This window comes from Natator depressus, chromosome 17, assembly GCF_965152275.1.
Source record: "Natator depressus isolate rNatDep1 chromosome 17, rNatDep2.hap1, whole genome shotgun sequence".
NCBI classification, from domain to species: domain Eukaryota; kingdom Metazoa; phylum Chordata; order Testudines; family Cheloniidae; genus Natator; species Natator depressus.
Window position 1 is genome coordinate 18,675,899 of NC_134250.1, and position 17,066 is coordinate 18,692,964.

The 17,066-nt window shown below is 40.2% G+C and overlaps 1 protein-coding gene across 4 annotated transcripts in view; it reads left to right on the forward strand.

The window, feature by feature from the left end:
* The window catches only part of CUX1 (cut like homeobox 1), a 399,694-nt gene that overhangs the window by 284,900 nt on the left and 97,728 nt on the right, over nt 1-17,066 (forward strand). For 2 of the 4 annotated variants that reach the window (XM_074975049.1, XM_074975050.1), the window contains exons 12-18: nt 2,624-2,682; nt 6,006-6,054; nt 7,156-7,252; nt 8,296-8,967; nt 10,013-10,078; nt 11,485-11,586; nt 14,110-14,936. In XM_074975049.1, the coding sequence (XP_074831150.1) occupies nt 2,624-2,682; nt 6,006-6,054; nt 7,156-7,252; nt 8,296-8,967; nt 10,013-10,078; nt 11,485-11,586; nt 14,110-14,936 (1,872 nt within the window). The remainder of the gene's footprint in view (nt 1-2,623; nt 2,683-6,005; nt 6,055-7,155; nt 7,253-8,295; nt 8,968-10,012; nt 10,079-11,484; nt 11,587-14,109; nt 14,937-17,066) is intronic. The other 2 variants (XM_074975051.1, XM_074975052.1) reach the window with 2 other exon arrangements.

Genomic DNA, 17,066 nt, shown 5'->3' on the forward strand with positions numbered 1-17,066 from the left:
TAAAAACTCACGCATAGTTATTGCTATACAAGAACAAAATCCGGTATCCTTCTAGTCCTACTAGTTCGAGTATCTTTCCTTTGATTAATGGCTATTGTTGGCTACTTCAGAGGAAAGCTCCAAAATGTGCCATAATACGCCACATGGAAGTTTTGTCTTAATCCCAGTAGCTCTTATTATTTTTCACATAACTAGAATAACTCTGGAGGTTATTCATTTTCCTGTCTAAGGTTCTTTTAACTTCGTAAAAAGCTACTCACTTCATTAATATCCTTCGAGCTGTGAGTTCCACAAGTTAAAATTCGCTCTGATTTCCTGGAATTCACTGTGATGATTCATTAGAACATGTTGCTTGATGGGTAGCTGGCATAATAGCATCTCCTGCTACTTGACTCTGGGTTTTTTTAATTGGATGGGATAATTTCTTTTTCATTAACACTTCCGTTGAATCCATTGTAGCAAAATTGATCAAACTGTCATAATTTTCCAATGTGGAAAAGAGGAGTAAAAAGAGGAAATTGGCAGAATTATTTCAGGTACGCAGAAATATGTATGTAATACATTCTAAGAGAGAACATTTGAAGCAAATATTCTAAGAAATACAAGTGAGGATTGAAGAGTCTGATATCAAAAAAACAGGAAGAGAGGGGCAACATGATGAACCAGATGGCCATTTCCTGTTTTTCAGAGAATTTCCAAATCTTGCAAACAGAGATTACAGTAATTGACATGCCAGGAAGGGCTGAAATGACCACAGAAATGCCTGGTAGGAGCTATGGGGAAAGTGTGGATTATAAGAAAAAAGGGGTAAATTCCAACCATGTTGGAGTTTCAGAAGAAAAAGTTCTGCAACTGGACGCAAATGCAAATATTTTACTAGATTGTCTGAATTATCCTTGTATCCTTTCAGGTCTTGGAGATTTTTCTTAGTAATGCACATAAATTTGTGTGGTTGAAGAAAAAAGGGCAGATTGAGTCAAATGGAAAATATGACTACTTTTGTTTAGTTTCTTTGATAGTAGGCATGAGAACCAGTGATGATGATGAGTTCATTATTGGGTTGGCAGTTCTTTCCTTCAGTCAGTCTTTCTACCTGATATGTTTGCCCCACTCTAAAAAGTTACAAGATAGAGTTTTGTCTAATAAGACCCAGCTCTGCTATCTTTACCCTCTGAAGAAGTCTAATTGAAGTCAGCAGGGCTATCCAAGTACTCAGGTTCTTTGCTATCTAATCTGTTGAGGCATTTATACCTAGCTAGTGTTGTAAGATTGTTTCCTGTTTCATTTGTTGCTGCGTCAGGTTGGTCATTTCTGTCCCTTTCCCTCTGTTATGTTTCTCTTGATTGTTTTACTTGTTAAGCTTGTTTCATGCCTTTTCTTGTTACTCTAGATTTTTCTTTTCTTCAGTGAAAGTAGTTTGACATTCAGTGAGATTTTGGATTCTGTGCAGATGTTACCATCAGAAATTTTCAGCGCATAAAAAGTTGGCACATGGTTATTTCGTGCCACCTTATACTTTGTTGCTGTAAATATATTGACTTTGCTTGTGTCATGCTTCAAAAATGCACTGCTGCTGTCAAAGTTGCAGGGGGAGGAGTGTGTGTATTCTTTCTTCAGATACCTATTATCATTTTGGATCAATGAGCTGAACAAAAATTAAGCCAGTCAAGTAAAGCAGAACCAACCCCAACTTGTCTGTGGAAGTTGTAAGCCCAAGAAATTCTCTTGTTATTCTCTTGTGTAGCTAGGCTGTGTCTGTACTAAGGAAGGAAACTGTTTCGATTGTAAGCTCTTTTGGGGCAGGGACTGTCTTTTTTTGTTCTTTGTTTGTACAGTGTCTACCAGTAATGTGGCATCAGCATAGTTGGCAAAAATCATAACACTACAGTTTAGGATTCCTGAAGCATTTATCCTACAGTGCTGAGCGCTGATGTTGAGAACAGGGGCTTTTGGGTAATGTTCACATGCGTGACATTGCATTATGGGTTGTGTAAGGAGGGTCAGTGCTTGTGGCCTCTTCTCAGCACTGAAGACAAACCATTAAGATTGCAGAAGATTAGCCAGACCTGAGCAAAAGATCTGCTCAGCAAGTCTCAGTGGTGCAGTCTTATTGGTTCCTCTTCAGTGTATAATCATATTAGTTGTTGCAATAAGTAATGCTTGTAAAGCCACTTGCTACAAGCTGTTTTGTTTGGACACAAGGCATTGAATAAGTGTTGCAAGCCTAAGGCATTCTGGTCAATAGCTTCTTGAACTCTTTTCTTCTTGTATACAAGACTATACAGTAGCAGTACAGCATATTCCAAAATACTACTCTTGTGTTTTACTTTAATAGCTTTGGGAAAATTTTAACGTTTGTATAATGCAGTACAGTTACAAACCAATTGTCAGTTGTACAATGCTTGGCGCTCTGTAAACAAGGAAAAGCGCATTGACGATAATTTGGTTTAATGTAATTATGTATAGTTTGTTTTCTATTATATGTAAATTAGGTAACAGTAGTAATTCCTGACTCATACACTCTTTGCTGTATCAAAGAAATAATTTAAAGACTATTTTGAAAGTTTACCTCTCCCCCGCGTCCAAATAATTACATTTCTCTTTTCTTTTCTTTTTTTTTAAGCAACTGGAAGAAAAACTGAAAACACAGGCTGACTATGAAGAGGTTAAGAAAGAATTAAAGTAAGTGTTAAATGCTTACATAATTTCTTCACAAACCGTAGATTAACAATGCTTGTTAAATGAAGCCACAAATCTGTGTTCTTGGAACAATCAAGAATAACTCAAAACCACAAAAAGCAAGGAAGTACAGTTTTGGCTCAAATTGCGTCCAGAGCCCAGTACAATTGTTCATCTTCGAGAGGTTGCTCATGTCGATTCCAAGTAGATGTGCTCACGCCGCATGCACATTCACTGGAAGGTTTACCCCCTAGTGGTACCCATCGGGTCAGCCATGGAGCCCCCTGGAGTCACACCTTCCTGGCGCTTCCTCTTCAGTTCCTTCTTACCGCCGGTGACGGTTGTTGGAGCAGCTCCTCTCTTGCTAACAGCAAGCGATCCCCTAGTGGACTTTTTTCTCATTGTTACCTGTAAATAGTTTAAAAAACAAAACAAAACAAAACGCAGTGTGTGTTAGTTCAAGTAGTTTAGTTAGATTTCGGTACGTTTCAGTTGGGGGTTTCCCATCCCGGGGACTGGGGCATGCCTCGGTCTCAGGGTTTCAAACCGTGCAGGTCCTGTCTGAAGCCTATGCCAAAGGGAGATCCACATGACTCCTGTCTGAAGTGCTTGGGGGAAGCCCATCAAACGGACAAGTGTAAGAGCTGCAGAGGCTTCTGCCCAAGGACCAAAAAGGAGAGGGACTTTAGGCTGAAACTATTTGTCATGGAGTCGGCCCTTTGTCCAAAGCCAGCACGGGTGGCGTCCGACCCCAGGGCTAGCACTTCGGTGCGAAGTGCACCGGCCTCGGTAAGAGAGGCCGCAGCACCAAGAAAGGACTCAAGCTCCAGGGACCCTCGGCACCGCCATTCCCTGCCGCCTAAGACCTCCTCTGATGCGAGTGTCCAGCACCTCTCCCATTCACTGGTGCCGCACTAGAGAAAGAAGACAGACAGAGGTCGCTTTCCCACTAAGGTGGTGGAGTGAGGAGGCACCAGCGGGGTATGTCTTGTCAGTGGGTTTGGAGGCATGGGTCCCATCATCATTGACATCTGTAGTCTGGAAACCTGTGCAAGGGCAGGAGATGGACATGCAGGCTGGCACTGAGGCCACTGTGTGACCTGGCACCAGAGCTGGTATCGAGATGTGCACAGGCCTGGAAACCAGCACCACTCCTGGCACTGCACAGGGCATTTTGGCGCAAGAGGATCTGTGAACAAGAGGAAGATGCCCACGGGGGCACCAGATCTTCCTAACCGTCATCTTCCCTGAATGAAATGGTGTTGGGTACTTCCACCACTGCCTGTCAGGGACAACAGTGCACATCAAGAGTTGCTCAAGAGGGTGGCTCAAAATTTGAGCATACAGACAGAGGAGGTGTTGGAGGAGACCGACCCTATGGTTGATATTCTGGTCCCTGAAGATCCCTCGAGGGTGGCTTTGCTCCTCATTAAGACTATTCATAACACCACTAAGGCATTGTGGCAAACGCCCGCCTCTCTTCCCCCACAGCGAAAAGGGGTGGAGAGGAAATATTTTGTGGCCTCCAAAGGGTATGAGTATCTGTTTACTTATTCTCAGCCTGGGCACTCTGTTGCTGGAGGCTGCCAACCAAAAGGAAAGGCAGGGACAACCGGGGCTGACTCCTAAGTCCAAGGAGGTGAAGAAGCTGGATCTCTTCAGTAGGAAGGTGTATTCTACCAGGGGCTCCAGCTTTGCATTGCCAAGCAGCAGGCAGTCCTTAGCTGCTATAGCTTTAATTCCTGGAACATACTGTCCAAGTTTCAGGAACTGCTGCCAGCAGACTCCCGTTTGGAGTTTGCTGCTGTCCTGGAGGAAGGCAAGGTCGTCACGAGGACCTCCTTACAGGCCTCCCTAGATTCGCTGAACTCGGCAACCCATACTGTGGCAACTGTGACAGCCATGAGAAGGAGCTCATGGCTTCAAGTGTTGGGACTCCTGCATGAAGTCCAATGGACTATTCAGGATTTGCCTTTTGACTGTTTAGAGCTCTTCTCGGAGCAAACAGACACTAGGCTCCACAGCCTGAAAGACTCACGGGCAACTCTGAAGTCCTTGAGGCTTCATATGCCAGCCCCCTAAAGGAAGCAATTTAAGCTGCAGGAAGCGGGACAGGAGTAACGGATGGAGGTCCTCTCAGTCCTCCTCTAACCAGGGCCAAGGCTCAGTGAAGCAGCCCTCAGCCTCCAAGCCAAACTTTTGAAGGTGCGCCTGGGGGACAGCGCACCAGTTCAGATCCCGGATCCTTCCCCTCCCTTTGTGAATCGTCTGTCCCATTTCTACCATGCCTGGGCACATATCACGTCAGGCCAATGGGTCTTGAGCATGGTAGAATTGGGATATTCTCTCCAATTCTGTTCCCTCCCGCCTTCCCACTCACCTTTCCCGTCCCTCTTCAGTGACCCTTCTCACAAGCAACTTCTAATGCAGGAGGTGCAAACGCTCCTATAATTCGGAGTGGTAGAGGAAGACCCTCTGGAGTTGCATAATTCACTAAAACCAACATTTTCAAATGTGTCCACTAATTTTGGGCACCTCTGACTCTATGTCCCCAACTTTAGACACCTCTAGCCTGATTTCCAGACTCTGATTGTGTTAATGTGGCACCCAGAATCAGTGGATACATCTTCAAATATTGGCCTTAACCTTTCTGTGACTTAGATTCCCCTTCTGTAAAATGATAGTGCTTATTCTGAACTACCTCACACAGCTCTTCTGAAGATTAAATATTTCTAATATGCTTTATACATAAAAAGTGCTCTATAAGTTTTATGTCTGGCTCTTTCATGTATCTTAAGAAATACTGAACAGTCAGTCTTCCCCATGCTGTAGAACGGAAGGTTATTAAAATGAAGAACTGCCTTTTAGGCTGTAGTGCATTGGTCAGAAAAATAATTTGTGCATATTTTTTATATGCAAGCTGGTGTATTTTATATACAGTATTAGAACTGTTATGGTGATATCCCCTGTTTTGTTGCTTTGTTATAAGTTTCTCATTCCCTTCAAGCTTCACAGATAAATTTATATTGTTTCTGACAGCTTAAAATGTTATATCCTTATTAACCTTTAAGTTTATGCTCTAAACTGGCCTGGTGGGATTGTATATAGAATGAATTAGATGACGCTTGAGAAAATTTTCTTATCCAATAACTAGTTGGAATAGTTTTTCTGTATTCATTATCAGATTATATTACTGCAAGGAAAGTTGTTAAAGTTCTCACTTATAGTGTTCCTGGAGAGTAGGAAATTATAATGTTAAATGCTCATTAGTGGAACTGTTATGAAAGGAAGAAATAGAAAATAACTCATTTTTTCACCCTTTACAGTATACTGAAGTCCGTGGAATTTGCACCCTCTGAGGGCTCTGGTGCACAGGTACTGATTCTACTTTTGTTTTCTTAATCCTTTCTCCAGTGCAGTTAGTGAATATTATTTTTGTGTTATCTAGGGCAAGCACGAACAATTTCCTGTTGATCTGTAAACTACAGGCTCTTAAGTGTCCATAAAATATTGTGGTACACAAGCTGATCACTGGCTTCTCAAGCCTCTTCTTTTAAAGCTGAATTGAACATTTTTTGCCTGTTAATTACATTTCCTTCAAGTGGTCAAGGGCAAAGAATGACATTACAGGTGGTGTTTGAGTGAATAACCTGAATATTATAAAACTGAGTCTTTTTAAGATGCTGCATTGGCACACAATTAAACTGAAACTTGGACATTTATTGAACTAATAATCGGCTGAAAACCTTGTTCAGTAATTTTTAAATATTGAAAAGGCTTGGCTATACCATTCACAAAAGAAAACAAGCTGAGAACAGTGAGAAAGGAGTAGAAACTTCTAATACTCTAGTATATTAATCTCACTTAAGATCAAAGGTTATGAATTGGATTCCTGCTTCTGAAATCCAAACTGAATATCAATATACCAGGCGTAAAAAGGATTACTTTTTAATGATCAAGGGTTAGATATTTAGTGGAAGGTAAATGGCCAATTTCTGTAACTGATTTAATTTATGATCATATGGTCTGTTTGCACTGAAACACACAGCATTTCAAGGAAATATGTAATGCCAGTGTACTGGAGTGGTCCAGGAAGAAGAAATATAATCTTAACTAATACTTCTTCAATTAAAACAGCTTTTTAGTTGTTCATTGGAAACTATACCAGCACAATTTAAAGACAAATAAAAAAGTAGGTAAGAGTAACAAAATGATTAACAGAACACTTAAACAAACACTGAGTTGATGAGTGATTTACATTGAAAATTAAGCAGCATAGCTGTTGAGTAGCATGTATGGGAATCTGAACATTCACATACATATATACATGATGAATTCTACAGCGTCAGTCATAGCAAAGGCAAGTGCTTTCTTCCTCCTTCTGAATTCTTTCACAATAGTTGAATGACCTTCTTAAATTGTTTAATACCTTCATGGCTAACCTGGAAGCAAACCTCATGTTTTGACTGTCTTTAGGATGCATCCAAACCACTGGAGGTGTTGCTGCTGGAGAAAAATCGCTCATTGCAGTCTGAGAATGCCACACTGCGTATCACTAATAGTGACCTGAGCGGTAGGTTGTGATTTTCTGCTGTGATACTTTGTTTACTATCTGGGGGGAAAAGGAGAGTGAATGTGAGATGAGAGTCCAAGCTAGTGTGTGACAGAAAGATTAATGGACAACAAGGACCTTGAATAATGTTTGATTTTTGCCATTGTATAGGCTGGATAATAGAATAAAGACTTAGAGACCTGAGAGCTGCTCTGAAGGTTAGAAAAGAGAGGCATTGTAGGATGTACCAAATGGTAGCATTCAAGGCTGGTTTCAGTTTCGGTAACAAATTCAGCAGTGGCGCAAAAAGCTCTGTCCCCTCCCCCCCAACACACACAAATGTAAAGCCAAGTGTTTGCATGTAGAATACAATAATCTTCCTATCTAATATACTTAAATATTTTCATGATCAGATCAGTTTAAAAAACAAATACTGAAATAGCTGTGTCTTTATTAGCTTTCCTAATGTGGGTATTTTACATTTTCTGTGCAAATTTTTTAAATGGTGGAGTCATGGAATTTCCAGATACTTTAATGCTTATGGTTTTTGCTGCTGGTACAGTTAAAAGTTGTCATTGGCACTGGGGTTTCCTACATTCTGAAATGTATATGACTTTAACAGAGCAATCTTTGTTGCATCCACTTAAACGTGATTTCTTTAATTAAATTGATTTGTTACAAAATGTAAATGTTTGCTGCATTAGGTTCAGCCAAATCCACTGAGTAATGTCTTGAATAAGAGACGCTAAAGAAACTTGCTGTTTGTAATTGACTTTATATTAATTGTATAACTGCACTTCATGTAATTGTTTTAGTTTTAGAGTTTGTAAGGGGGATTCTCCAGGCTGCAACATACAAGAAAGGTGCAAACATGAAATGCATGTTGTTTGTTTTGGGGGCCTTGTTTGGCATATTAAAATTTAAATTAATAAAAAACAAACCACCACCTCATTGGCCCTTGTAAAAACTGCACTTTTTCCCTTTTGTGGGGCAAACTTTGCATTTTATCTTGGTTTTTCCCTTTTTAATCCCCCATAATGCATTATGTTTGACCTTCCTTGTAGGGTCAGCCAGGAGAAAAGGGAAAGACCAGCCTGAGAGTCAGCGTCCTGCAACCTTGCCGGCCTCCCCTTCTTCTCAGTTGCTCCGCAACACAGGGGAGCAGGCTTCCAATACTAATGGTACACACCAGTTCTCACCAACGGGTTTAAGTCAAGACTTTTTCAGCTCATCCTTGGCAAGCCCCAGCTTACCCCTGGCCTCCACAGGAAAATTTGCACTAAACTCTCTCCTCCAGCGACAGCTAATGCAGTCCTTCTACTCCAAGGCAATGCAGGAAGCAGGAAGCACAAGCATGATTTTTTCAACAGGTCCTTACAGCACAAACTCCATATCTTCCCAAAGTCCATTACAACAAAGTCCGGATGTTAATGGCATGGCCCCATCTCCCAGCCAGTCAGAAAGCGCTGGGAGCATTGCCGAAGGCGAGGAGATAGACACAGCAGAAATTGCACGTCAGGTGAAAGAGCAATTGATCAAGCACAATATTGGACAGCGGATATTTGGACATTATGTCTTGGGACTGTCACAAGGGTCTGTGAGCGAGATACTAGCCCGGCCAAAGCCATGGAATAAACTGACTGTGAGAGGCAAGGAGCCATTTCACAAGATGAAGCAGTTCCTCTCAGATGAGCAGAACATCCTGGCGCTACGGAGCATCCAGGGTAGACAAAGAGGTAAGTTCTGTTTACTAACTGATTTAAACTTTGGTCTCTTGGACTATGAATATGCAAACCAGTGAAAATTTTTCTCCTGCTAGGCCGTTTATGCAACAGAATTGTTTTTCACCTTACTGTTTTACAGAGCTACGGTGCAGGAACGTATGCTCTACAAAACATAACTTTTCTAAATCAAATTTTCAACTACATTGTTTTCCAGCAGTTACACAGTATAGTATGTTTGATACTGAGAAGCAGAGATTTTCTTTATACTCTGGACTGGATTGATTTTTGTTGGAAAGAGTGAAGAGCTGGTATATTAAAGCCTGTCTTAATTGAGAATAGCCCGATATTGGAATGAAACACTGAGTGAAAAGTAGCTCTCAAGAACATCAGCCACCACATGTACCTCCAAAATTATAGTAGGGATTATTTGCAGAGAACATATGTTTATTGTGCCCTTAATAACTCTGGTGGCAATTTTTCCTGTGTGTCTTGAAAAAATTATATGGGCGATGCATAAGATCATTAGTTTAACAAAAAAAATTAACCCAGATTTTAAAGCAGCTTTGCTTATTTATGTAGAAAATCTTAAGAAGTAACATTCACTTTCACGTCAGTGTGATTAATTTTAAATAAACACTAAAGCTTGCATTTAAGAAAATGAAAAGAAAGCTGTTAAAAACCTAGAAATAGTTGAAAGAATAGGCAGCATTTCCACAGATGTTGTTTAAATGAAAACGAACGTCATTACATTTATAATTTGTTCTTCCTTTTGATGATTATACTTGGGAGGTTTATCTACCCATCTTTAGACATTTATTTATATCTATCTAACCTCTATTCTGTATATAGATGTAATTTTTATTAACAAATCAGTCAGCCTTACTTCTTCCAAAGTAGCCTGCTCCTCTAATGCTTGGACAAAGACTCAAAGGGTTTAGGAGAAGCTTGAACCCTTGTATTTAGTGATAGGCAGCTATCTTTTCATGTCACACAGCCCATGATGTCAGCACAATCATCCCCTGATTGTTTTATTCTTACCAAACTTGTTTTTCAACAGAGAATCCAGGCCAGAACCTGAACAGACTATTTCAGGAAGTACCGAAACGAAGAAATGGGTCTGAAGGTACGTCACAGGCAGGTGTTTTTCTTTGCAGTTAATATCTAGAAAATGGAGTGTGCTCTAGCTGTGCGTTTCCTTAAAGCTGTGCAGTTTGATTCTGGCCTGGAATCTGATGGAAAAACAGTAAGTATAAAACAAACCATGGGTTACGAGAACACTTCACTTTTTCTAATTCCACCACTACCATACTAACTTAACATGTTTTGGATACTGCGTCCATACCCCATCCAAATATGTATGTATATAAAAAGAGATAAGTGATAGAAGTGGCATTACAAATAATTAAAACTACTGAGATACTGTTTGGCTGTCTTCCTTGTGGCTTCCAAGCAAGAAAGTTACCCAATATTAAGTAATTCCTTCACAAATAGGTAAAAAGTATTTCATCTGTACTACGGGTACTGTCCTTCTCCTAGGATTTTGATTACATGTTGACAGATACACTATAAGTTGCTCTTAAAATGGTGTAGAACTTACCTTAGCATAATATGTGAAAAAGCCTGGACAAAGCTTTCATTGAAGATCAGATCAGTAAACTACTAATTGAAGAAGTAGGAGCTGCTATTTAAGTATCAACTTTTTTGCCTTGTTTCAGACCAATGACAGAATTTTGCTTTTAGCAAGATGGCAAAAGAAAAAAGAAAACCAACCCTAAAAGAGTTGTTTTGTTTCTGGTCGAAAATTATATGGGCCCTGTTAGTGATATATGTAGATCATTTATAGAGCATTACTACATGATGAAAAATGCACTCAACAGACATAATCCAAAATCATTAGGAATTTTCTTTCTATCTTTCTTTGCTTTAAAAACAAGGAATAAGCCTTTTATTGTTGGGGAATATCTTAAGGGTTATCAACACTTAAAAATGTATTTCTCCTATTGTTTTGACAACCTGGAGAGGTAAAATAAACTAGAATAAATATTTCTTTCTTATATCCAATGTTCTCTGTTTTAGATTCCAATCTGGAATAAAATGTACAGTGTACTCAGATCTCATACAGGGTCAAACCAGCTAATGTGATATTTTATAAGTGGTTCATGCCATCACATTTTTAGCTCCCCCGAAGAAGGGAATAGACTCAAGATTTTTTTAAAATTCCTGCTGGATAGTACAATTTGTGTAGTACTTGACACTGAGTACATGACCACCTGATTCTTCTACTGTTTATATATTAAAGTTATCCTGTAGCTGCTGCTGAATGGTAATATACCGTGTATTTTCAAACAGAGAAAATTTCTTGAAAAGAATGGAGTTTCCAGTACTAGTGAAGGTCAATAAATCTTAAAATCCTCCCAATGAGTGCTTACAAGCACCTCTGCAAACTGTTCTCGGAATGAATTGCAGGCATTACACTCAGTGTTTGCTAAAAAGATTGCTTAACGTCATTAGTTTCCTTCTACTCTTCAGGTAACATCACCACAAGAATCCGAACCACAGAGACTGGCTCTGATGAAGCCATCAAATCCATTCTAGAACAAGCCAAAAGGGAGCTGCAAGTACAGAAAACAGGTACAGGCTCACTTTGTCTCTTGTTCCTTTTACTTCAGAATTTAATTAAAACAATTATCATGAGCTTTCTGGTTAATTACGTTCTTAAAATCTTGAACATATTTTTGCAGAGCTGTTTCTTTGGAGTGAGGAGGGGTTCATGTACATAATATATATTAAGTTTTACTTTATATCCTTAAAAAGAAAAGGAGTACTTGCGGCACCTTAGAGACTAACCAATTTATTTGAGCATAAGCTTTCATGAGCTACATCCGATGCATCCAATGCAGTGAGCTGTAGCTCACGAAAGCTTATGCGCAAATAAATTGGTTAGTCTCTAAGGTGCCACAAGTACTCCTTTTCTTTTTGCGAATACAGACTAACACAGCTGTTACTCTGAAACCTTTATATCCTTAGTGCTAGACAGAACCTTTAGAAAAAGTCATAGAATCATAGAATATCAGGGTTGGAAAGGACCTCAGGAGGTCATCTAGTCCAACCCCCTGCTCAAAGCAGGACCAATCCCCAACTAAATCATCCCAGCCAGGACTTTGTCAAGCCTGACCTTAAAAATATCTAAGGAAGGTCACAATTCCTCTCCTGCTCCTGCCTTGCCCTTCTTTTCCCCACATCTGACCAAACAGCAAAAGACCCACCATGGTTGATAATTTAATCCATTTTACTCCCCTGCATGCCTGTGTTGGGGCCAGTCATGAGCTAGCCCTTAATTAGTATGTTCTCACCACACTATATTTCTCATGAATTGGGATTATAACACAATCATTCCTGAATCTGACTTTCACAGGGCTTTATTTCATGGTGTAAATTGTTCCTTAGAGCTTATTTGCTTTCCATTTTCTGATTTTAAAAATGCGCTTCAAAATGGTCATGCCAGATCAAACAGTGTTTCCTTTTCCAATGCACATGTCCAGGTTATCTTCCCACTGTGTAATTTTCCATGCATTCGACAGCTATCAAAACTTTCTACCTAATTCTCCAATCCTGTATATCCACTTAAGGAGCTGGCACTGCACTAGAAAGTGCTTTGCATTACATTTAATTTTATAAATAAATGTTGGTTTATTACTTTGGATATTCAGCTTTGTAATTAAAACAAATCACATGGCAAAAAATATCTGCAGGAGTAATGGAAAGATGTTTTTAATAAACAGAACAAGTTATTAGGTGTCTAAATGTGGAATAGATACAGTAATTTAAAACAGATTAATTACTATATTCTTCTGCAACACACTTCATATGAGGATCTCAAAGTGCTTTGCAGACATTAATTAATTAAGCCTAAAACTTCCTGTGAGAGAAATAGTTAGATAAAGCAAAAGAGGCATCCCTGTTGACTTTTTTCCCTTGTCCTTATTTCTGATTTATTTTGTGGGGCATGAAGGAGAAGGGACAGAGGGTAGCAGAATGAAAACATGCATAGCTGACACACAGTATTATTATAGGATAATATCATAATTATATTAACCCTATTTCTTTTCATTTGTGGCTGCTTCTTGAAGTGCACAGCTCCCTTAGTCAGATCAGGTGCATCACATTGCCCAACCTCCATAATGGGATTTTTAAGCCTTGGAATTCATCTTCAACTCAGGTCTCAGTGGAGACTGCTATAAATCCAAATGCAGGACCACCTTACCAAATCTCCTGACCCTGCAGAAGAGTACATTGGACTCTCCTCTGGAATTCCAACCTCTGCTGCTGCATACATTGGCTGAAGAAGGCCATATCAGCACTGATTCACCACTAAAAACCCTTCAGTTGCACTCTGTGTCTCTTCTTTGATGCCCATTGGCTCTATACAGGGTAGAGATCAAGAGTTCTTCCTAGAGCTTCTGCTTGGCAATGCAGACCACTATGACTGGACATCACACTTATTTTTGAAAGCTGTTGAATAATCGTGTTCTTTTTAGTGACATTTCATTCAGTGGTTTGGAAAAAGAGAGAGAGAAAGCTGAGTAGTCAGGGAAAGAAAGGAATTAAATTTGTTGTAAAAGTCCTTCAGTTTTCAAATTTCCAATTCTGTTTTGGGTAGTAGAAGGATTAACCACATCAGATTATTTTTGTTGTAACAGGACACTAGCAGTGCAGCTGGGTGACCTGGACTTTATTTGTGCATGATTCATTTGGAGGAGATAGAGAACCAAATGCTTAAGTAAATGTAGCTGGGACCATGAAGTGTTAATGTCACTTTTGGGGAAGTATACGTTTTGCAGGGGAGGGGAGAGGGAAATAGGGCCAGTTTTTCAAAGCTATATATTTGCAAATGTTTGCAACGCATATCAGTTATACGTATGCAGTTTGCGTGTGTGTGTGCGCATGTGTGGCTGCAAATATTTTCCAGGGCGTAATTCTTGAAAATTATCTTCTTTGATTAGAGAAAATCAGATTTTAGATATGTAAAAATGTACTGCAGACCGTCTGTTCCCTCACAGGTTTGTTGGGAAACATTTACAGTGACACTGATGTTAGAAGAATGTGTATATTATATAAAAAGTGTTACATTTCATCTTTGGTTTGTTTTCACAGCTGAGCCGGCTCAGCCATCTTCTGCATCTAGCAGTGGCAATTCTGATGAGGCTATTCGATCCATTCTGCAACAAGCCCGACGTGAAATGGAAGCACAGCAGGCTGCCCTTGAACCTGCCTTAAAAACAACACCTTTGTCTCAAGCCGACATTTCCATCTTGTCCCCAAAACTAATATCTACACCTGCAATGTCATCAGTTTCCAGTTATTCTCCATTGGCCTTGTCACTGAAGAAACATTCAGCTGTCATGGATTCTAATATATCTGCATTGCAGAACCTCTCTGGGCTAAAAAAGGAGCACCAAGAAACACCAGTTTTAGAGCTTCATGGAATAACTGATTCTGCACAGGGTGTGCTGAGGCATGTTAAAAATGAATTGGGACGTAGTAGTGTTTGGAAGGACCATTGGTGGAACACTGTTCAGCATGACAGAAGAAATACCACTCTTTCTGAAGATACAAAGGTCGAGGAAGCCAGCAGTGGAAAAGAAAAGGTCAGCAACCAGACAAGATCAGATCGTAGCCAACTCCAAGGACCATCCTCTTCAGAATACTGGAAGGAGTGGCCAAATGCTGAATCTCCATATTCCCAGAGCTCTGAATTGAGCGTTACTGGGGCAAGCCGCAGTGAGACACCGCAGAATAGCCCCCTTCCTTCCTCTCCTATTGTACCTATATCAAAGCCATCCAAACCCTCAGTTCCTCCATTGACACCTGAGCAGTATGAGATTTACATGTACCAGGAAGTGGATACAATAGAACTAACTCGTCAGGTCAAAGAAAAGCTAGCAAAGAATGGCATCTGCCAAAGGATCTTTGGGGAAAAGGTAAAGAACTGATTTTTCATTACACTAATACTTTAAACATGTAGTGCTATATTCTTATGCATAGGGATGGGAATCTGCCACACAAAGGCGCAACATTTCTTTTTCATTCAATAGTTACAAAATACATTTACAAGTGAAAGATATGAGTCGTGTCTTATGACATTGCACAGATTTTCTAGCTTCTAACTTCTATACGAAAAGCTTCTTCAATAGCTTACAGTACGAACACAAAGCTAATTTCTTCTTTTCACAGTTCAGGGCAACTGCATGTGTATTCCCCCTCTGTGGTCCACCAAGAACACCCACTTAACAGTTTCTGGCTCCCAATCATCACCTCTTGGACACAGTTCCCGTACTTCGCTGTAATATTCTCAGCAAGCCAGGCTACCTAAACAGGCCAGGGTCTCCACTTTCCTTTCTCTGTAAAGGTTATGAACATATATATAATTGCCTGTAGTTACAAGTTACTACACAGCTCTTTATAATCAAGCACATTTATTCTTAAGATGCAAGCAATACAGAAAAAAAACATACTAAAACAGTAAAAGTTCCTATGTACTAACCAGAGGTCACCCATCAGTCTTATGAGGGCTTAGTAGGTCTGTCCCTTCTACCCCTTCCACAAAGATTGCCCTCCCACACGTAGACAGAAGGTCCTGAGTCAGTTTAAACTCAGGCTATTTATCAAAAAGTTCTTTCTTTGTCTGTTGGTCTCTGGGGAATCTAGTTTGAGCTATTATGTGCAAGCTTCCCCAGGAGACTTTACTTACCTATTGGGGTGGTGGGGAGGGGAAAATGACAATCTGGCTGATTGAATTCCTGGAGGAGCTGTGGTAGCCCTGTCCCATGAATCAGAACACAGTCATATATATATAAACTATTCATTTAAAACAAATGGACCCCAACAATATTGCATGTGGTTGTAATATCTGTCACACTCCTCAACTACATTCATTTTAAGTTGGAACATATATTGAGACACTAATGCAGTGGTCCCCAAACTGTGGGGCAGCCTCAGCCCATTGCCTTGGCCCCTGGCCACGGCTCCATTCCTGGTTCCAGATCCTCCTCCTGCCCCCCCAGCTGCAGCCCCAGTCTTACCCACCCCCCCCGGGAGCTGCGGCTCTGGCTCCTGGGGGAACTGGGGTGTGTAGACTGGATAAGGGGGGGTGACCCTGAAAAGTATGGGGACCACTGCGCTAAAGTGAACTCGTGGACTATTTGAGTAATATCCTTGCGACGGATTTTTGTAAGTGAAGGTTATGGGACTCTGGAAACCTGAAATTTCTTGTTTAATATTTAAAAATAATATAAGGGGATTTGGAACTCTCTCTGCTCTTCAGTCTTATATTTTTAGTTAAGAATTCTTTATATAGTCATTGCTTAGCCCTTAAGTGTCCAGCCTCCCAGTTAGCATTAGTATCTTTTTTTAAGTGAGCCCTTGGTGATGCATATACGTCTTGTGTAATGTAGCATTCTGAAGCTACAACACTCAGAGTTCTAATGGTCTCAGATCTCATAGCTCAGCAGAGTCAGGCTGGGTCATTACTTGGATGGAAGACCACCAAGGGAACATCTAAAGCTACAAGAAGTGGTGTTGGTGATGCAGCAGGTGGCATTATTCCCTCTGATTTGGTACTGAATCCATGTCCCAGCAGGATACTAGGTACATTATGCTACTACAAGTACCATGTTTCAAATAGGTTGTAAAACTAAGAGCTTGACCACTTGGGGTCATTAGATATTCCATGGAGCTTTCCTAAAACAATGGATGTTAAACTCAAGTGTCCTGGCTGAATTCCAGGTCAGCTAATTACATTCTGCCTATCTACATTCCTCCTGTAGTTTTAATTGTCTACACTTCCTCTCTTAAACTATTGTGTAGAGTTGCAGTTCATTGTTAAAGATGAGCTAACGTGTACAAAACGAAGCTGTTAAAGATTTAAGTGATTAGCACAATTGATGGGTAAATTTGAAAGTTTCAGGTATGTTTATTTTAAAACAAAATACATGAAAATCGTTTCCTGTTTTTATTTACCTGCTAGGACCAGGTCTCTGATTCTCCAGTTAAAACTGATGACATTACATTATACAGTGTATTATGCAGCTCCCTGTGTTCTTGTAGGTGTT